At 50.5% G+C, this 22,215-nt stretch overlaps 1 protein-coding gene across 10 annotated transcripts in view; it reads left to right on the top strand.

The window, feature by feature from the left end:
* Positions 1-7,908: 7,908 nt before the first annotated feature.
* The window catches only part of Slc60a1 (solute carrier family 60 member 1), a 45,144-nt gene continuing 30,837 nt past the window's right edge, over positions 7,909-22,215 (top strand). For 5 of the 10 annotated variants that reach the window (XR_015635316.1, XR_015635315.1, XM_087581354.1 and 2 more), the window contains exons 1-4: positions 8,041-8,310; positions 16,572-16,770; positions 17,830-18,081; positions 21,767-21,932. Coding sequence is in view for 8 of the 10 variants with exons in the window: in XM_087581354.1 (XP_087437480.1) it covers positions 8,081-8,310; positions 16,572-16,770; positions 17,830-18,081; positions 21,767-21,932 (847 nt within the window). In the remaining 2 variants the exon portion in view is untranslated. 10 annotated transcript variants of the gene reach the window in all.

The following is a 22,215-nucleotide window of genomic DNA, read 5'->3' as shown; positions in this document are numbered from 1 at the left end:
CCAAGCCAGAAGGTCTGTGTGTGTAGTGTTGAATTCACTGGGGATTGCTGGAGATTGCTGGGAATGTAGTCCTCATGGCAAAGTGCTAGCCTAGCGCACACAAAGCCTTGGGTTCAGTCCCCAGCATTGTTTAAACCAGGTTTGGTGGTGAGTGCCTGCAATCCTAGCATTCAGGAGGTGGAAGCGGGAAGGTCAGGAGTTCAAGGTCATCTTCCCATACCTATTTCGGGGAGGGGTGAGATAAACACAAACTGGAAGAACTGGCTTCTCACATCCGAGATAGGATTTCTGTTGCCTAATGAATGACAAAAGAAATAATATTTCTTCATCCCCTCCCCCAAAAAGAATTTACGGGGACTGGTTCCTATGCTGCATACTGTTGACATTTTCTCTCTGTAGGAACTCTCCCCATTTTAGGACACCGAATCTCCATTCCTGCAGATGAGACCCCTCTGGCCACAATCCCGGGCATGTTCAGGGTGAGACTGCAGGGCTCCGGGTGGAATTCCACTTTCCAATGGGAGATCACATGAGACAATTTCAAAAGTCCCTTGGACTCTCCGAGCTGGGCTGGCTGCTGCTGGTTTTAACAATGCACACATATCTAGCACCAATGAAATGCCAGGTCCTGTACAAAGGCCCTCCAGGGTGTTTTCCTTTTCTATAAGGTATTTCCCCAAACATCTCTCCTCTCCCCACCCATCCTGTCACCCTTGTCACCTATGGGGACTACACTTTCCCCCTTTGCTGGCAGGCTGGGCACATGGATGTCACGTGGATGTTTTGTATAGGAGGCTCTCTGCACACACATGCTTCTGTTCTATCCAGTTCATGTGTGGGAAGGTGGCCCAGCTATCCTGGCACCAAGCTATTTCACCCGCCCCGTGACAACCCCACCCCTACCCCCAGCCACCAAAGCTTGCTGCACACTACTGCCAGGAGGGCAGTGACGTGGCTGTGGCGATGACTGTACTTAAGGTGTTGAAGGGGTGACCTCATGCTCCAGGTCGGCCACAGGAATGGCAGAGTGTTCTGACTGACCTTGAACTGCAGATTTCTCAGGCAGGCCTGAGACTCTGCAGGGCTTCAGGCTTGCTTAGGTAATCCCGCCAAACATAATGTATGTCAAAATAAAGGTCGTGCACTGAAAGACAAAAGTACTCCATGCTTTCATACATAAGTGGAGAATGAAACTGTGCCCTGGGGGCTGGAGGTGACAGTCAGGAGTGATGGAAGTTCCCTGGGATGGATCCCCAGCAAAGCAAAACAAAAGTTAATGTAAGGGCTGGAGCGATGGCTCAGTGGTTAGGAGCATCAATTGTTCTTCCAGAGGTCTTGAGTTCTGGAAGGGGGGCATCAGTTGTTTCCTCCTTGTATATTACTTTACTTTGAAGGTTTTCAATTCTAACAGAAAGAGTAGCCAAATCAAGCTGGACTATGGATTTAAACACTGGGGGATCTGGAAACAATGGTGGGCATAAAGGAGCTTGGCAAGGCTGTAGTCAGTTTTACCCTCTCCCACCGACCCCTCCCACCCCCGTGTCAAGGATTTCAGTGTGGTGAGGAACTGGGAGCTCCAGGCACCCAGCAAGGACCAAACTCCATGTCCTTGTCCTCAAAGAATGGCAGTAAACAAGAATAGTGTTAGACCACCAGCCCCATGAAGGGACCTAGGAAGGTCAGAGGAGCCTCAGAATCGATGGCTTTTGAAAAAGAACAGGGGGGCTAGAGAGAGGACTCAGAGGTTAAGAACACGGACTGCTCTTCCAGAGGTCCTGAGTTCAATTCCCAGCAACCCATGGTGGCTCACAACCATCTGTAATGAGATCTGATGCCCTCTTCTGGTGTGTCTGAAGACAGTGACAGTGTAGAGTATATAATAAAAAAATATAAATATAAAAAATATAAATATAAAAAACAAAAAAGAAAGAAAGAAAAAGAACAGGCTGAGCTCTAAGCTAGAACCCCCTTCATTCCTGTGTTCTGTCTCCTCCCAGGCTTTTCACATTTTGGGAGAGGGGTGTTCCAGATTCCTCCTTACAGCTTGTAAGAGACGGGGCCAACTCTCATCCAATTTTTAAGAAGAAAATCATAGGCAAAGTCTTTGATGAGACTATAGATGAAACCCAAGACCTCACCCACTTTGGGCACTGCTCAACCTAGCCCTAAGAATGGATATTTAAATACACAACAGAACTGGTGAGGTGGCTTAGCAGGTAAAGGTGCTTGCTGACAAGTCTGAAAACCTAAACTCCATCCCTGAAGTGCATGTGGTGGGAGAAGAAAATTGATCCTTGTAAGTTGTCCCCTGACTTTCGCACATGCACAGTGGCATGCACAAGCCCTCCCCCTAATCAATATGTTTAAATACGTGACATAATGAAAAGCGTGGTAACAAGTGCTTCTAATCCTCAAACTTGGGATGCTGAGGCAGAAGACTTGCTATGAGTTCCACAGCAGCTGAGTCTGTCAAAAGTAACCAAGACCCATCTTAAACAAAACAGAAAAAGAAGGAAACTCGGGACAGCCTGTGTTCTTAGAGAACTTGTTTTAGTTGAGAGATAAGGTATAGAAATAAAAAACCCAAAGTTGTAAAGAAGTTGTGCAAATAGCAGCTCCCGGGTGTTTGTCCAGTCCTCACCGTTGGCAGGCGGGGCATCCTGGGAAGGGAGGCAGAGGGTAGGGGCAGGGACCTGGAATGTCAGTTACTGCCCTGGAGCTCAAGAACTCAGGGCGAAGTTCTGAAGAACTGAAAGCTGCTTGTTCCCCGTGGAGGCCAGCAGCGGCAGAACCAGCCCTGGATGAGAGCTGACTTAGAAGATGTGCAGGGTGAAGGGGGAGTTGGGCAAAATATTTTAGGGAAGGTCTCCAAAGGAGTCTGAAGTTGAAATTACCCTGAGACTAGCTTCGGTAGAGCTGGGGGGTGGGGTGTTTTATTTGATTATTTCTATTTAATTTTCACATTTTATGTATTTTATGTACTTATTTTAGAGTGTCGGGGAGTGTGGTCACATGGGTCCCAGAAATCAAACTCAGTCATCAGGCTTGGTAGCAAGTGCCTCTACCCACTGAGCCATCTCTCCAGGTCCTCGGTCTGTTTCTTTTTTAAAAGATTTTTTTTATTTGGTTTTTCAAAACAGGGTTTCTCTGTAAACAGCCCTGGCTCTCCTGGAACTAGCTCTGTAGACCAGACTGGTCTCGAACTCACAGGATCCCCATACCTCTGCCTTCCCAGTGCTACGATTGACAGGCATGCACCACCATACCCAGGTTAACTTATATTTTATGTGGATGGATGATGCTTTGCCTGTATTTGTACCTGTACAATGCTTGTGTGCCCATTGCCTGCTGAGGCCAGAAGAGAGGGAGAATGGTCACCGATGGTGGTGAGCTGCCAGTAGGTGCTGAAAAACAAACTCTAGGTCCTCTGGAAGAACAGCCAGTGATCCCAACCACTGAGCCACCTCTCCAGCACCCCAGCTTGTTTTTATTTTAAATGCACAAGGAGAGCACAGGTCGACATTCTAAGTAACCATCACGGGCTAAAACATTTATTATCTTCTTTTTGAAAAAAAAGTATTATCATACATTAGCTATATTCAATAATGGGTTTCATGGTCCCATTTTTATATCTGTACATGATGTGCTTTGATCATATTCTGCCTCCTTGTTAACCTCTTATCCTCCTCCCACTCCCACAGACTCCTTTCCTCTTCCTATCCAGTTCTGTGTACTTTCATATTGTGTGTCTATGAGTGTGTGTACGTGTGTGTATGTGTCTATGTCTGTGAGTATATCTCCGAGTGTATGTAAATGCATGTATGTGAGAGTGTCTATGTGTATGCGAGTGTCTGTGAGTGTCTGTGTGTGTCTGTGAATGTCTGTGTGTGTATATGTGTGAGTTTGTGTGTGTATATATGTGTCTGTGAGTGTATGTGTCTGTGTGTAAGTGTGTGTATATGTATGTGAGTGTATATGTCTGTGATGATATGTATGTGTGTATGTGTGTGTCTGTAAGTGTGTGTATTGCATGTTAATCCCGTGAATTTAAGTAGTTACTTATAGGACCCCAGGATGAGTATTACTTATAGGAACATGGGTGGGTTACCAGAAACCACATTACTGTAGAAAATGTCTCTTCCTCTTCCAGCAACCATTAAGGCCTTGTGAGCCTCTCTTCCTCATAAAAACTGGCATTTGAAGGATTTTAAAATAAAATTAGAGCCTTAATCTGGGTGTGGTGGCACACGTCTTTGATTCTAGCTCCTGAGAGGCCTCAAGGCAGGTGGATTTCTGCATTAGAGGCCAGCTTGGTCTACAGAATGAGCTCTAGGACAGCCAGGACTGCACAGAGAAAGCCTGTCTCAAAGAGCTAAATGAAAAATAAAATGGAGTCGGGGGGACTTTAAGGAACTACTGATCTAGGCAAACATTAGGCTACTGCATAGAAATTTATTGCTTTTTTTTTTTAGGCAGAGTTTCATATAGCATAGCCAACTCTTGCTATAGCTGGGGTGACCGGGAACTCCTCCTCCACCTCTCAGATGCTGGGACTGTAGGCATGTAGCCTCCTAGCTAGGGAAGTAGAATTCTTAAACTGGCTATGAAAATAACACGGCAGTGAGAGCCTTGAGCTGGGCCAAGACCTCAGAAAGTATTATAACGTCTTTTATTGGATACAGCAGCTGTAACAATCTCACAAACGACTAACGAACTTCATACCTGCAAACGGCTCAGCCAATCGTGTTCAGCCCAGTAGCAGTAGCCTGGAGCGGGAGAAGATTATCTCCCTGACAGTCGCCCTCCTCTCCCATGCAACTGTGGGACTCCCTTGTCCTGGAATCTGTATGATGGATCTTGGTGCACTCGTTCATAACAGACCGATCTGAGTTTTCCCCAGCCAAAGTTCCTGGGCCTCCCCTAAATAAAGAGAGGATGAGTCGGACCTTTGTAGGTTCCATTCATCCGCTCCCCACATCACCTGCTCCAGATCATCTTCCGGGGCAGAAGCTCCCTCTGGCTTTTCAAGTTATCCCCTTTGCAGAGTCTACCACTCGGCTGCCCCCCTCCTTACCCGATGTCTCCACCCAAAGCCCCACACATTACAGCATCCAGCAGCCTCGACTGTGAGGAGGTTGAGTATGGACTCGGGCTGCGGGGGAGGGGGGGGTTCACCTCATTCTTGCTTTCTTACCTCTATCTCTATTTCATTACAGTACAACGTACACACGATAAAATGCCTATGCCTTAAGTGTGCAGCCCAGTAAACTTTTACAGATGTTTCTAACTGGGTGGCGGAGGGGTGGAGAGAGATTCCCTCTGTCCTGTGGAAGTTTGTTCGAATAAACCAAGGGACATTAAAATGGGATAAAAGGTTGAACCCCCATGTGGGTGAAGCCACAGGAGGTGTGATTAACCTACCCAACCAATGCCACTTGGAGACCTAGGTGTCTGTTTTTCTATAGAGGAGGAAAGAAAGGATATGTTTACACAATCTTAAGAGCTTTTAAGTGATTGTCAGGAAGTGACTAGTTCTGGAGACAGTCTCCGAGGCCAAATGAGGGGACAATTGTTATCCTACATAGAAGCACCACCAGGTGTGTTCTGGTCCCCACTCTCCCTTTATGAGATGCGTGATGGATTGCTTTTGCAATCTGGCCATATTGCTGCTAAGGGATTTCCACGGAATCCTCTCCCCATGTTAGGAGAGAGGGAGAAGGCAGGGTTCCGGGAAGGCTGGGGTTTAGCTCAGTGGCAGAACATGCATGTGGTGTTGAATAGAGAGCACACTGAGTTTGGTCTTTAGCCAAATGGGGAAACAGACAGACAAACAAACAAACAAAAAAATGGAAAGAAGAAAGGAAGAGAAAGGGAAGGGAGTGGAGGTGTGGAGAGGAGGAAAGAGGAAAGTACAGGTTACAGGTTACTAGGTCTTTGTTTTAAACATTTTAAACATTGTGGTTTTTATTTAGCTCTAATTGTGAAATGAACAAACAAACAAAAAGCAATATATTGGAAATGTCAGTCTCTGAGAGTCAACAGTAACCACGATTCACATCAAACTATAAACTATCCCTAACACCCCAGACCAGACTTGGGCTGCTACAAGGCTCATCATCGCCATTGTGGCTGATAAGCCAGCCAGTAGGGGGCACTGTGGCTGGGATGCATCCTCTAGAAAAACGTGGAAGGTTCCAGGTACTCTACCTGGAAACATAAAATCCCTGTGTCTAGATCCTATGTGTGAAGTCCTTGCACGCAGACCACGTGTCGAGGGGAGGGACTGACAGGTGCAGAACGGGAGGGTTGTTCTGTGAGGCTCTGGGGAACAGTGACCAGGAGGAACATTTCAGTTTAGTGCAAGACTCATCCTACCCACAGCTGATGCACAATGGGAGCGGGCCCCTGGGAACTGACAAGCAGGAGCTGCAGAGATGGCTCAGCGGTTAAGAGCACTGGTTGCTCTTGTAGAGGACACAGGTTCAATTCCCAGCACCCACATGGTGGCTCACAAATATTTGTAAGTCCAGTTCCAGGCAATCTGACACCCTCTCCTGACCCTTCACAGGCTCCAGGCATGCGCATGGTGCACAGACATCCAGGCGGGCAAAGCATTCACAAAATAAATCTAAAAAAATGTTTTAAGAAATGAAAACAAATGGCAAAGTCTACATCAATAAAAGTGTCAGTCAAGAAGAAACACGCTATCACATCACAGGGATAATGGGGAGGGGATAGGGGTCTGAGCCCCAGGTCACCCCTCCCATCTCTGAGCTGCCATTTCTCTAGAATTTCACAGCAGTGCCTAATGATCACAGATTTTTCAGGTCATAACTTTGTACTTTATCCTACATACTATAAGTCCTGCCCGTACTGCCATTAAATTAGTCCATGCCATCCCCCACAGAGTAAATGAGCCAGAGGGACGCTAACTAGAGCCTTCTTCTAATGCATATTTCAGGACAGGCTGGAACAGGTACGGGGTAGCACTTTGAGGTGGTGTGCCTGCTATCTCCACTTCACGACAAGTTGCCATGGCACTACACAGCCACAGGGCTGTGAACTCTCAGCCCTGGTACCCCTGGATACAAATGTGATGATGTCACAGCCTCCACCACTATTAAGACACTTGGCAAAGGAGACACTGAACGGCCTTAATTGCCCTGCTTCTAGGTTCTGGTGTGGACACCACATCCTAACTCCCTCAGGAGCAGGACCACACACAACTGTCCCAGGCCACTGGGGTCAGCATCAGGGTCTTGGAGTGTGAACAACCCCTCCACCCTGCCAAGGCCTTTTCATGTAGGAAGAGAACTCTGCCTGGAGAATTATCTCAGCATTCCTCTGGGAGTCCCGGAGTTCCTGTCCTCCCTCACTGCATTGGGAAGGAGAAAAAGAGTCCTAATCGGAGCCAGGCCTTACTGCCTTGCACACCTGTGGTGGGACAGGTGTGGGAGTGATGGCCTCCCATCCCCAAGCATAGAATGGAGAAGACCTAAGTTTCTAGGGCTGGGGATAGTTGCCTTGCATGCTACAGGCCTTGGGGGGCAATCCCAGAACCTAAAAGCAGTAAAACGAATGTCCAAGTTTCTGGGGGGTGTTTGTTTTTCCAAATGACAATGTACTGAAGCCTTTGAGGTTCCAAACGAAAGCCACAAGAAAACCATGAACAGGTAGGACTGCTCTTACTCCCGTGGTGGGTAGGATGCTCGGGGTAGAGGGCGGCGGTGGCAGACCCTCAAAGTCCACCCGCAGCACCCCCAGGACCAAGTAAAGAGGATTCAGATCGCCAGGCGGAAAGGCTGCTTGGAGTAGGGCGCGCGCGGAGCCTCTGGCACTAGCTGGCGGGTCGCGCTCCTGGATGGGTTCCAGTCGGGGGCCCCAGGGAACGTGAAGCGAGGTGGGGCGGTCCCCGCGGCGGGACACGTGCGTCCGCGACGCCCCGGACCTCCAGGCGTCCCCGCGCTGGCCGAGGGCGGGGCAGCCGCGCGGCACTCCCCTCCTCTCTTCTCCTCCCCGCCCGGCCTCCGGTTGGCCGCCGCACTCGGCCCAGGGCTCGCTGTGAGCTGCCGGCCGAGCCATGGGCTGCGACGGTCGGGTGTCAGGGCTGCTCCGCCGCAACCTACAGCCCACGCTCACCTACTGGAGCGTCTTCTTCAGCTTCGGCCTGTGCATCGCCTTCCTGGGGCCCACGCTGCTGGACCTGCGCTGCCAGACGCACAGCTCTCTGCCCCAGATCTCCTGGGTCTTCTTCTCGCAGCAGCTCTGCCTCCTGCTGGGTAGCGCCCTCGGGGGTGTCTTCAAGAGGACGTGAGTGTCGCTCCCCGTGCGCCCCTCCACATCCCTGCAGCTGTGACCACCTGCCCAGCTGGGCTGGATCTTAGCCTAGGGGCTGCCTCCCTCCCCCACCACAAGCTCTCCCGGAAAACTCTCTCGGGACTGAAGGTGACATCTGGGCTATGTATTTGTCTCACTCACCCCCGAGAGAGCTCAGAACCCTTGCGCCCTCGCTCACCGAGCCCACCAGCCAAGGAGTGATGGGATGTACAGAGATGCGTAAGACCCTTATTGCTCTGTTCCTCTGAGATTTTGTAGCCCCAGCGCCGGAGGTGGAATTGGCACTGAGGAAAAGACAGTTGGCGGCGCCAGCTCAGGGGGCAGTTCTCAGTGACAGGGAACCCATTGGTGGCTCCACTAACAGTGGCTCCACATCAATTGACACAGCTGATCCCTTTACCTAGATAATGAGGCTCTCAGGGTGTCCTAAAGGAGACAGGACACTGCCGCGGAGTGCTGAGCCCTTGGGCCCCTAAAATTCACATAGCTAGGGCCAGGTAGAGAAGTGTAGAGCCTCTCATGCTCATCTCTGGTACCCAGGATCCCCCCCACTCTGTACCCTCCACCTTGTTACTCCTCCCTGGCCTCTGGCAGGACAGAGCTCTGGTCTCTCCCTGGCACTCAGAATGCCACCCTTCTGGGTGACATGCAGAGCTCCATTTTCTTGATGTAGGAACCCCTCTTAGGATATTTCTAGAAAGGCAGCAGCCTTCAGTCTCTGTACAGCCAGCCAGGAATAGACCTAGAACTGAGACCTAGAACTGAGAAATGAACGTCTTGCACACTAGAGGCTGCTGTGTGGTCTTCCTCGTTCTGCTTCCTAAAGGAACAATTATCTGGACTGCAAAACCACTATTGGGAGGTCTGTTGCAAAAACGGATGGATAGTTGGATGGATGGATGGATGGATGGATGGATAGATAGATAGATAGATAGATAGATAGATAGATAGATAGATAGATAGATAGATAAAGACCTTGTGTAGTGGCCATTCTGGGCCAAAGGCCTTTAGGGCTCAGTTGTCCAGGTGTGCAGTTGTGGAAAGATGCAATACAGGTGTCAATATAAGATGGACCCCAGACTTAGCAATCCAGAGCCTGCTGCACCCCAGCACCTGGACAGTGACTATTTTTATTTTTCCCCCCACATCCTCTTACAAATGCACGAATTCTCAGAAGCAAGTCTCCTCCTGCTTATCGGCACTTTGTGGGTTTGGGATAGAATCGAATGTACAGGAATTCTGATGATCTGTTCAACTAGAAAATACATGAAAAGGAAGAGGGGGTGTCTCTGAATGTCAGAGGAGGGCCTCTGTTGTTGTTTGGGGGTGCTGGGAATGGAACCCAGGAAAGCCTAATTGCCGGGCAAACTCCCCAAGGCTGGGCCACACTCCCAACCCTCACAGATGGTCTGTGTTGTACTCACCATCCTAGATGTTTTAGGAACAAATGTAGCTCAAACAGGAACGAGAATGAGGACCATCGTTAGGGACAGGTGGGCAAGCTCACTCTTCTGAAGTGGGCAGAGATATACCCCTCTAACTGGGCCATCCCTGGCTTTGGTCCTCCCTCTAGATCTCGGATCCACCAAGGCTCTGAATAGGCAACAGAGAGAGAGAGAGAGAGAGAGAGAGAGAGAGAGAGAGAGAGAGAGAGAGAGAATCCTGCAGCAGGAAACCACAACAGTATCAACAATAGCACCACTGTGCACAAGGTCTTATATCAACCCATTTGGTTTTTACCACAGCCTGCAAAGTAATGTTGTTGTCTCCATTTTACACAGAAGGAAGTGGAGACACGGAAGGGTTAAGAGACTTAGCTAGGGTTGCTGATCCCAGCTCGCTGGAGGCTAAGTCAAAAGAATCTTGAGTTGGAGGCCAGCCTGGGCTACATAGCAAGATTCTGTCTCAAGCACCACCACCACTACCTCCCCCCCAAAAAAGAAAAAGAAAGGCAGGAAGGAGGAGGGGGAGTCACTTTGTCTGATATTACATCGTTCCAGGGTTTGAACGTGGGCATTTGACTATAGTCCCAGATGCCTAGACAGTGGCTCATGCCTTATGTGTGTCAGCGGCAGCCCCATAGCTAAGCTTCATCCAAGAGATGGGTATTCTGTGGATCTTCATGGGCTGAGTATTCCTGAGCTCTGGCAGTGCCTAGGAAGGCAGTGGGAGCCTCCTGGCCTCCTGTTGGGACCTTCCTTGGCTGGGTAGAACTCCTGGTGGTTCAAATTTAAATTCTGAGCTTTAGCACTCACAGCAAGACAAAATGTCACCAAGAACCATTTTGTTTGATAAAGAGCAAAGCAGGGTTCTGGTGGGAACGAAGGGAAGAAGACCCTGAGTGTTAGCAAGGATATCACCCATCTGGTTAACTCTAGGATGTCTCCCCATCCCCACCCCACAAAGTGAACAGAAGCTCTACCAGCCCTGACACGGGCCTCTCGCTAGTGTAGCACAGCCTCGCCTGTCTCTGTTGAAATGCTAATGTCTTTGCAAGGAAGTGCTTTTCAGCTTAAGTGATTACCAGTCAGTGTGCCAGGCTGGCACTGGTAAAAGGGGATTGCCTTAACAAATCTCAAGGACCAGCTGTATGGAGAGGGTGTGGGAGTGACACACCAGAGTGCCTTTCTTTGCAGTTCTGCTTAAGCACTATCTACTGCTTACCCTAATTTGAGAGCTCTTGGGTCACAGGGGCCTTCTAGACACCACTGTGGGGCAGGTATTGGAGTAGGTCCTCAGGGCAACACCAGTCTTCCTTCCTGCACCTAGCAGAGACAAAGACCTTGACCTTTAAAAGCAGGCCATCTGCAGGCCCAACAGGAGGAAGAGCAGCTACAAGAACCCAATAGAGCCTCCCTTCGAAAAATCTTGTTGAGCACAAAAAGGAAATCTAGAGAAGAGACTTGGTTGGCAGAGTGGTTAGGCTTGTGGTTTACGAAAGAGGTGATGGGTATTTAGACAAAAGGTTAGGGGTTTTGTTGTTGTTGCTGCTGCTGCTGCTGTTGTTGTTTCCTGGTTTTGTGGGACCTGTCTAACCACCCAGGGCAGTTGGGAAACCTCCTATCGCAGGGACATCAGTAGATAACATGTTTTGAGATCTTCTCCAAAGACCCCCATAACTCCCCATAGCTTCTCCCCTGTACTAAGTGGTTGCCGGGCTTCTTGAGGTCAACATTTGCCAGTTGACACCTCCTGTATCTATTCTTTTAAGTTGAACTCCTTCAGACCCCATGCTGCTTGGACTCAGCTAAGAATGCCCCCTCCTCCCCCCCTGGAAATCCTTTGTAGCAAACTGAGACTTCATACCCTTCCTCATTGCCAGCTCCGTGGTCCAGTTGCATCTCAAGTCACTGGGCCTTCGAAGTCCAGGAGCACAGCACTGACAGTTCTCCCCCTTGGACTGGGCTCTGATTGGCCTCATTTCTAGACGGCCTTTGTCTGTCCTTTCCTCAGCTTGTCCACCTTTCAGCATGCTACAAACCTTGTTGGAAACATGTTATATGCGCCAGACTCCTCAAGGGAATTGAGCACTAGACAGGTTCTTATTTAAAAACATCTCAAAGCCAGGCGTAGTGGTGTACGCCTGCAATCCCCATCCTCCGGAGATGGAGACAGACGGACGGGAGGATCAGGAATTCAGAGTTATCCTCTGCTACATAAGGAGTTGGAGGCCAGCCTGGACTCATTGAGAATTTGTCCCCAGCAAGTGCACTCCACAGAACATGCCCTAGGGAAGTAAAAAACATCTGTCCACACAAAAAGGTGTCCATGGATGTTCACAGCAGCATTGCTCATAATAAGTAAGGTACACTTTCATAAGCAGGTGGCCAGGTAAATAAAATGGGGCATAAATAAGGATCAGGCAGCCTACAGAGTCACCCATACGGTGTGTCTCATTCAGCCAAAGTGCTGGATAGGAACCAGCCAGTAATGAAAGACCACACAGGATATGAGACCGGTCACATGAGCTGTCCAGTACACAGGATCTGGAGTGGGAAAAAAAAAAACCTTGTAGTAAGTGGTAAGAAACAGCACACGGGTGACTGCTGATGGATATAGGGTTTCTCTCTGAGGTGACAGAAATACTTTAAATTTAAACTGGACACAGCAATTCAGGCCCATAATCCCAGTACTTGGTAGGGTGATTAGGCATGGGGGGAGCTGTTGAGGCAGGAGGATTGTGAATTCTCGACAAGCCTTGCTATATAATGAGACCCTAACTCTCACAAAACCAAATTAAACAAACCTCAAAACTTAAACTATGGTAATGGGATCACTACTCACACGATGAAAAGAAAGATGAATTGCACACTTAAATAGTTGGGATGTGATAGTAAAGAAACCATGTATCCAGGTTTTAATTAGAACTCATCCCATGAATCAGTTAATTGATTCAACAAAAGTTTCTTAAGTCATACGCTGATTCAGGGCTGAGGCCCCCTGCTCTTGCCAAATGTCCATTCTGGAGGGCAGTGTGTGGTGGTGACATAGGATGGGGACAGAGAGGGACAGAGCTGAGTTATGGCTGCTTTAACTAGGTGTTCTGGGCAGGCCACTTTGGGGAGGTGACATTAGGAACTGCAGAACAGGTCAGGCATGTCAGGAAGTGGGGGAGAGGTGCTCTAGGCAGACAGGCCTAACATTGGGTGGACGGCACTTCTCACATGCCAAGCACCCAGTGAGCCGCTGAGGAAGGTGCGGCCACAGCCCGAGTCAAACAGGCAGTCCTGCCTCCCCAACATAGGACCCTGAACAAGCTGAAACATCAGCACAGAGGCCTGAGGTGACTGAGTTATAGGGAACCTTCCTTGCCCCCATCGGCTGAGAGAAAAATTGCTCACTGACCCTAGTTCCTGGAGGCATGGACTCTCTGTCCCCTTGAGGTTGATAGGGGGCCCACTGTGACTTCCTCCAATCTGCCCTCCAGCCCTTTCCATGAGAAAGGCGAGATCCTGTCATCCCTGCCATGGAGAGGGAGTTCCTGAGGAGAATGTGCTATCCCAGACCCAGGCAGCATGGAGTTGGGGTTCAGCAGTATTCTTCCCCATCAGGGGGCAGAGGGCAGGCGTAGGCTCTCTCTGCCTGTATGGAGCCACTGCCTCTTTTCACAGTACCAGGAAGTCACAAACAGGTGCCCAAGGCAGGGACACCCCAAGGAGGTCACATGTGTACCTGGCAACCCTTGCTGAGAGGGGGTTAGCTGCCTTCTCAAGGTCACATAGGCAAAGTGGCCTAGCAGGCAACACCACCATAGTCACAGCCAGCCTGAGGGAGAGGACGCTGGTCCCTCCTCTCCACTCACATTTACAACTCCGAGTGGAGTCATTAATCAGTAACTTGACCATTTATCAGGCTTGCTGGCGAGTTTCTTAAGCCTTGGAGGAAAGAGATGCCTTTAACTGACCCAAATTCACATCCGAGTTCCAGCAGAGGACAGGCCAATGGCACTCTATGGTCTCTGCCCTCCTTGGCATCAGGACTCTGGTCTCAGTTGTATTCCACTCCCTTCTCACCTAGACTTCAGTTTCCTGATCTTTAAAGTGAGAAGATCTCGCTGCTGCTGCTCTAACTGTGCCACTGTGCGGGACCAGGAAGGAGGTGGGTTCCTGGTCTACTCCTGGATCACTCCAGGGATCACTCTCTGAGTATGGCATCAGGCACAGAGATAGGTGGGAAGAAGCCTGGAGTTGGCACAGATCTGTGTCCTCTTCTTGCTGGCACATATCCTGGGTCCTGCATTGACTTTGACGAAGCCCAGGGCTGCAAGGAAGGAAGAGTATCGGAGAGGAGCTGCCCGGGGCTTTGAGAAGGAAGACGTGCTATCCCCAATTAGAAGCTCACAGGGGCTAGGTGGAAGTGGCTTGCCACAGGTCTCACCATCAGGCAGTAGCAGAGTCGAGCATTGAGCCCAGCGTGTTGACCACACACACTCCACCGCATCCTTGATGTCAAACCGTTTCAACACGATTCCTCTATAATGCTTAGTGACCCATTTAAAATAGGCAATGAATATGCTTTAGTACCAAAGGATTTCTAGAATGTAAATGCACAGCACCTTGAAGAGTGAACAAATGTGGGGTCAGCCTTCCAGACTCTAGCTGCAAGCCTAGACTCCAATCATACCCCAAGTCCTGGCAGGAGACACAGGGAAGGGCTTTTCCATGTCTGCTTCCTCCTAGCAGGGTTCACTTATAGGTCAAATGGCCACAAGCTTCAAGTCCACCTTACAGGATTCTCAGACGTACTAAGTCTATGGTGCCGAAGAAATGCTAGTGGCTTTCACACACCCGTCCTCACCTTCCCCTACCCCTGTGGTTTCTTCCTGATTGACCGGTCTTAGGTCCCACCCCTCAGGATTTTGCTGCAAGCCTGAGTACTATATTGAACTACTTCCACACAAGCTCCAGCCCCAGGGTGCACGCCAGACACACGCAAGACACACAGTCTCCCATCGAGCTCTCCCACCTCTTGCCCAATTGTTTGGGTTCTTTTGTATGCGTGATAAATGTTCTTGCTATGTAGCCCAGCCTGGTACTGATCTCTCCATTTCCTCCGTCTGCCTCCTAAGCGCTGGGAGAACAGGTGTGTGTGTGATGTGTTAGTTCCTCAGACAGCCTTTGTACTTGACTTGGTGAGGGAGGTGGTGATAGTGGGTTGGTGAAGGTATACTTAGAAGTGTCTTGGGGCTGGGGATTTAGCTCAGTGGTAGAGCGCTTACCTAGGAAGCGCAAGGCCCTGGGTTCGGTCCCCAGCTCCGAAAAAAAGAACCAAAAAAAAAAAAAAAAAGAAGTGTCTTGTGCCATCCCTGAAGTTGGTCCTCAAGAGGTTGCCTATCTGTCTTATACTAGGAAAGGAGCTGGGGTGGGGGGAAGAGAGAGTGGAAAAGAGGTCTACCATTTTCACATGGATAGGTATCCCTTGTGTACTGGGTCCAGAGGAAGAAGCAAATGAAATGTGGTACCACAAAGCAGGAAACAGAAATACAAGCAAGCACCCAAGTAGGATAGCAGGGTTGTCAGGCTGGGGACTGTCAGAGCAGGACCCAAGGGAGAGCTGCAAGCCTCCCTTGCAAGTCTGTTCCGGTGAACAGACCACCCAAATTGTAGCCACTTTCCCTCCATCCTATTATGCCAGGCCTAAGTCTACCCTCAGGTTCCAAGAGGGAACAGACAGGGGTCATGAACAGTAATCTCCCCCAACAGATCAGCCTGGAAATGAGAAAAATAACAAAATAACGAACTACTGCTATCAACAGAACTCTTCAGATAAAGGCTTTTAATCAGATACAAGGAGACGGGGTGGCAGTGTGCCGAGGTGATCAGAGTCAAATGCTGACAAAGGGCAGCCTGCTTCATCTCCAGGGACTGCCCCCACTTCCCTCCCAGTGTTCTGGAACCTCAGAGATCAGTTTGCCTTACCTCCCCCTTTTCATAATCTGAGGATGTTCTTCCACAACCTCCAGAACCTTCTTGCTGCCCAACTCTGCCCCCCAACACAGTACATTAGCCTGTAGACTGGTCCTAAAACCCACAAGTCTGAGATCCTTTATGGGCATTTGGTATCAGGCGGAATTCCCTGCCAACAAGACCTTGGCATCGACCTCTCATGGGGACAGCCCTCACTCAGCATGCCTGGGGAGGGCTGCCCTGATGTCTGTCTGAACTGGGAACTCCTCAGACTGGTCTTAGTAGGAATAACCCCTGACCTCTGTCCTTAAAGAGGAGTCACTAAATTAACCAAATTCTGTGCTGTGGCTTTGGTCCTGAGAGCCTGGTCTTGCCTGGCAGCACGGCCCTTGTCAATTCCTGTGTGAAGGGCACACGTGGCTTACCTGACCCCTACTCTTACCCAGCTGAGGACTTCCAGGCTCAGGCTCATCCTGGGTCCCCAACCTTTAATTGTAGATGTATGGCACCGTTCCCTTGAGATGCTCAAAATAGCCTCGCCAAGAGGGACAGGAATATTATTGCATACAATTGCCTGGAGAGAATAAGGTTTTAAACTACCTAACGTGCCAGTTGGCCTTTGCGAGCACCAGTATGGCATTTGGTGTGCTCACGGCAGTCATGAGAAGCCATTGCTGTACTTAGGACCAGAGCCTACTCATCCACCTGCTTACAACCCACAGTTTATGAGCCGTTCCCTTTCTGCTGGTAGCAAAACAATGGCAAGGAGGATTGGCCTTCCAGGAAGGCTCTGGGCTCCTCTGCTAACTCCAGCTCTCCTCTGCCCAGCCTGGCCCAATCATTATGGGCTCTCTTCACCTCTACCCTGGTCATCTCCCTGGTGTTTGCTGTCATCCCCCTCTGCCATGATGTGACGGTATTGGCCTCGGTCATAGCGCTGGCGGGCCTAGCCATGGGCTGCATCGACACCGTGGCCAACATGCAGTTGGTGAGGATATACCAGAAGGACTCGGCCTTCTTCCTTCAGGTGAGCTGCACGGCGGGAGGCTGGGTAGTGGGCCAAGTGCAGGGAGTGCCCCGGGCTCTCCCCAGCCTGTCCTGCTCACTTACTAGCTGGGTCGTACACCATCAGTAACTCAGTGCCTGGCTTTAGCTTTCCTCATCTCTCCAGGGGTGACCTCTGCCTGCCTTGTCATCTCTCCCAGGAACCCCAGTGTTAACAAAAGTCCTCTAGCCAGGAAAGGCAGTGGGGCTGCGGCCTTGCTGTCTGTTCTCCCATCGCTCCCCTCTTCTCCTCCTTCTTTTCTAGTCACATAATGTATGTTACCAGGTACCTCACAAAGCAAGTTAATGGAGGAGAGTTTATTTTGGCTTGAAGTTCAGGGAAATATAGTTCATAATGATAGAGAAGGAATGGTGTCAGGAGTGGCTCAATCCTGGCCACCAACCAGGAAGTAGAGAGAGGAATGCCAGGGTTTGCCTGGCTGTTTTCTTTTCCTTTTATACTCAGTCTCAGGCCTTAGCTGAAGGGATGGTACGACCCATATTCTGGCTGGGTGTTCCCTCATTAGTTAAGCTTCTGTAGAAATGCCCTTACAGGGGTTGGGGATTTAGCTCAGTGGTAGAGCGCTTGCCTAGGAAGCGCAAGGCCCTGGGTTCGGTCCCCAGCTCCGAAAAAAAGAACAACAACAACAAAAAAAAAAAAAAAAAAAAAGAAATGCCCTTACAGACACACCCAAAAGGGGGCTTTCTTGGTGCCCTAGGGGTTTCTTAATCCAGTCAAGATGATAAAATTGACCACCATGACAGGAGACAGCACCAGTGGGAATTGAGGTTGGGGAAATAAAAGGGGAGGGGAGGAGGATTGGCCCACGATCACTCCAGGCATCAGGGGTAGCATCGGGGGTAGTGAAAGAGGACTTTCCTTGACATTCTTCCTTCTTCTCCTGCTTCCCGAATCTTCCTCCTAACTCTAGGCCCAGGCAGGGGACCCCTAGATGGGACACAAAGTAAAGATGAGGGGAGGTGGTAGCCTCTGGATGCGAGTCCTGAGCCAGGCTGAGTGGTGCCCATCCCCCCCACCCAGGTCCTTCATTTCTTCGTGGGCCTTGGTGCTCTGCTGAGCCCCCTGATCGCTGATCCCTTCCTGTCAGAGGCCAACTGCTTTCCTGCTAATAACACAGCCAATGCCACCTCCAGAAGCCATGTATCCCGGGTCCTAAGCCAACATCATGCAGCAGCCCAGCCTTGGATGAACCAGACGATCCCCAGGCCGCCCCCAAAGGATGTGACCGAGAACCACGTATCCTATGCTTTCTGGATCATGGCTCTCATCAATGTGAGTGTCATTGGGGCAGGTGGGATAGGGAGCTGGGGGAGCGGGTGGTGCGTGCCGCCCAGTCCATCTCAATAGCATAGAATCTTCAGAGCCAAGGATCATGCCGAGGTCCCCTGTGTGCAGGCAGTAGGGAGAAATGGCCCGTAGGAATCATCTCAAATGGGACTCTGTGTTTGCAGTTCTCAAGAAACAAAGCAGTGGCCATATTCACACAGTGAAAATCAGGGTCACCTTCCAAGTTCTCTGAGGCCTTGTGGAAAAACAGGCCTTTTGCTCCACGACCAAGAGGCCAAGGCAGATAGCAGCTTCTTCTCTAGGATCCTTCACCACTGATGGGGTTGAGTGGGCTCAGGAATGAACCCTGCTCCTTGGGTCCCTGCTTCCTTGGGAAGATAAGCCTGGGAGATGTGGTAGAAATGGTAGAGAGACACACTGACCCAGTGGGGATCTGTCACACTATAAAGCACTTGCCAAAAAACAACTTGGAGGAGAAAAGGTTTATTCCAGCCTACACTTTAGAATCCATCACTAACAGAAGCCAGGGCAGGAACTGAGGCCAGGGAGGAACACTGCTAACTGCCTTTGTGGCTTATCCAGTTTGCTTTCTTAAACAGCCCTGGACTACCTGTTCTACTGTGGTCTACATCCACTACCTGTGAGACTCAGGCCAGTCTCCTGGGGGCATTGTCTCAGTTAAGGTTCTCTGTCCCCAGGTGACACTGGTGTGTCAAGTTAGTAAGAAAGTAAACAGTGCTGGGGAGATGGCTCAGCAGTTAAGAGCACTGACTGCTCTTCCAGAGGTCCTGAGTTCAATTCCCAGCAACCACATGGTGGCTTACAACCATCTGTAATAGAGTCTGATTCCCTCTTCTGGTTTGTCTGAAGACAGCTACAGTGTGTGTGTGTGTGTGTGTGTGTGTGTGTGTGTGTGTGTGTGTCTATAAATCTTTAAAAAAGAAAAGAAACTAAATAGCACAGAGACCACTGGCTCTGATCATCTCTGACCGGCTTAGATCCTTGTGTACCTAGCCAAGTCAGCATTGACTCTAGGCTTCTACCTAGAAACCTCCAGGGCTCTGTAACTCAAGAGAATCCCATGTTAACCTGGGTGAAGCAGAAGGGAGTCTGGGTGCCTCTTACCCACCAGGCTTGGGAGTAACAGCTCACACTATCTTAATTGCCTCCTCCTGGGTCTGACTCATCATGGGCTGGAAGTGAGGCTATTGCAGGTGACCAATGGCCTGGCTGTGGGCAGAGGGTCTGTGTAGAGCTTGTTACTTTGGCCTCGGGCCTCTCTGAAGTAGGCCAACCTGGTCCTCTAGAGGCAGTTGGCTACTGTGGTGCCTCAAGGGAATACATAGAGCACTGAAAGGACCCTAAGCCCCCTTCCTAGTTGTATGCTGAAGGGTGCACACCTCCCTGAGGTCCTGATAGGGAGCGAGAGAGAGGCCAGGTCTCATCAGAGGCCCACCGCCTCCAGCCTCACAGCCCTGTTCCTAAATAGCCTTCCTTTCCCTGGGTTGGGAAGACAGTGAGGCCCTCTGCAAGATTTCACTTGCCCTTTCTTCTGACCCTTTCATGATCACGGCCACCATTTTGGATCGAGGCAGCTTTGAACCTGTGTCCTCTAAGGGGTCCTTGGCAGGGGAAGGATCCCAGCTGAGCAGCCTCCAGGCTAGGGTTCTGTGTACAGGAAGCTCTGCACAGGCCCAGGGTCTGTTCTCCCCACCAAGGTACAGACTGGTGAGGCTGCTTGCTACAAGAGTTCTGGGACCTGCCCTATTCGTTTGTATCTGAACACAGGCAGCCTACCGCTGAAGGAATACAGCGGTGAGCTCACTCACTTCTTAGGCTCAGACACATACACACCTACCTGACATTGGCTGGCTTCCGGGGTGGCACTGGTGTCCCTGAATGGGATTCCTATAAAAGCTGGGTGTTCCTGCCAGCATGCCAACCAATCTGCGCTGAAGCCTCTCCCATCCCTGGAAAGGCCTCGTAAGTGTCCTGCTGCCAGTCCGGCTGCTTCCCTCTGGCCTTCCCTCAGGCTTTCTGCCACTGAAGCCTCTATGTGTGCTTCCTGTTACCCCAGTTACTGGAGGAAGGGCTGAGTCTTCCCCGTTAAAGCTTAGATCCCCGAGTACAGAGACGGGGCTCCATGTGTGGCATTATAGCTACCAAGGTCTGTTTGAACTTGACTCCGTGGTTGTAAAACGTGAGATGGGCTTACACTGCGTCCCCAGGCGGATCTTACGCTCTTGTCTTTTGAGTAACCGAGACTCCAGGTATGTGGCACGGCGCCAGACTGTGGCCTTGACTGGCTTTGAGTGTGGGAAGGGGCTCTCTCACGGTCACCATAGGGAGATGTCAGTGTGGGGATGGGCGGCTTTTTGCCTTCGGGCTGGTGTGAGCAGCTTTCTTAGGGGTTCCCAGGGGCTCCCTAAGAGCGGTGCACTGCCAGGTTGGGTGTCTGCTTGGCTTCCATTCCTGCCTGGCCCATTTATGGCTACCCTCGAATACTTCCAGAACGTTCTGGTAGCTCACTGGTCTTCTGCTCTTTCCTAAGCAAAGGAGGCAGCTTACAGCCCAAGCAGGAAGGACAGCAGTTAGACTTGATACAGAGCTTCCTGGCAGTGAAGGTGGTTAGACTTGGGCAGGGATACCTGAGGGAGGCAGTGGCTGCTTCTCCAGGCAACCTCTGAAGTAGGAGGAGCTTCCTATTGGTCTAGGGAGCACTGTTGGGACTGACTGGCTCAGTGTGGAGAGCAGAGAGCTGGGCAGGGGGAGGGGGAAGAGGCACTAACCTGTGCCTGCGTTTTCTAGCTTAGTCTTTAAGCTCCTAGCAGAGCCCAGTACCCTCCAAGGATATACCATCACTTCAGCAGCTCAGAGGTAGGAACGTGCAAGCCAGAGTGAATGTCAGTGCCAGCTGTGTAGTGGGGACCCTGCACTCTCAGGGTGTCTAGTTCACCTCCCAGGTCTCTTCCAATTCTAACAGTGTGTTGCTGTCTAATAACTTGGAGCCCCATTTGCCTTGTCTGGAAAACACGATTAAAATCTTTTCAGTCCCTTTTTTCCAACACCCCTTGGTAGTACTGGAGACATAATCTGGCAGGCAGTACCCACTGAGCCGCATCCCCTGCCTCCTGATTGCATTTTCAAAAATCCTATGAGGTGTATGAGTGTTTTGTCTGCATGTAAGTGTGCCGTGTGTTTGTGTAGTGACCATGTAGGCCAGAAAAGGGTGCTGGACCCCCTGGAACTAGAATTACAGACAGCTGTGAAGCACCATGTGGGTACGGGGAACTAAGTCCAGGTCCTCTGCAAGAGTAGCAGGTACTCTTAGCTGAGCCGTCTTTCCAGACTCCCGCCCCCAATCACATTTTATAGAGCTGTGAGGGACAAAAACAGGAGACACTGTGACAGCAGTGCAGGGCATAAGCAAGTTAGCAGCCAGTCACCCAGCACCTAGCCCCAGCAGCAGAAGACCCTTGTGAGTGCAGGCTTTGAAAGGCTTCTCTATCTCCTGTGGGGAATGGGTGTGGCCAGAGCCAGCAGTGTTCTTACCAAGCCTGACTCATAGGCTGGCACAGGTTCTACGGTGAGGTGGGCACCTTGGACTGTGAGCCTGCAGCATGGGACAAATGTAGCAGGCTAGGCTCTCCTGACCCTCTATTGCCCTCAGCTCCCAGTGCCTCTGGCTGTTCTATTCCTGCTGTCGAAGGAGCGGCTGCTGACCTGCTCCCAGAGGAAGCCCCTGCTCCTGTCTGCAGACGAGCTTGCACTGGAGACCCGGCCTGCTGAAAAGGAAGACACTTCCTCACTTGCTCACAAGTTTCAGCCACACCCAGGTGCGTGCTCTTGTAATCCATTCTGGCTGCCTTAGTGACCCCACACACCAGAAGGTGAACCCAAATCCCAGGGCTAGTGCTCAGAAACAATCTTTGGCCCTGGCAGCCTCTGAGGTAAGTGATGGAGCTGGCTGGCCGAAAGAATGAAAAAGGCAGACAGCCTCCATCCTACCCACTCTTTCCTAGGTTACCTTTAGGGAGGTGGGTGTCACTTGATCTCTATGATCTTTAGTTCCACTCAGAGTGAGCAAAGAACATGGCTGCTCTTCATAGGTGCTTGAAA

Source organism: Rattus norvegicus, chromosome 13 (genome assembly GCF_021556685.1).
Source record: "Rattus norvegicus strain SHRSP/BbbUtx chromosome 13, alternate assembly SHRSP_T2T, whole genome shotgun sequence".
In the NCBI taxonomy this organism is placed as follows: Eukaryota; Metazoa; Chordata; class Mammalia; order Rodentia; family Muridae; genus Rattus; species Rattus norvegicus.
This window is presented reverse-complemented; position numbering and strand designations above follow the sequence as displayed.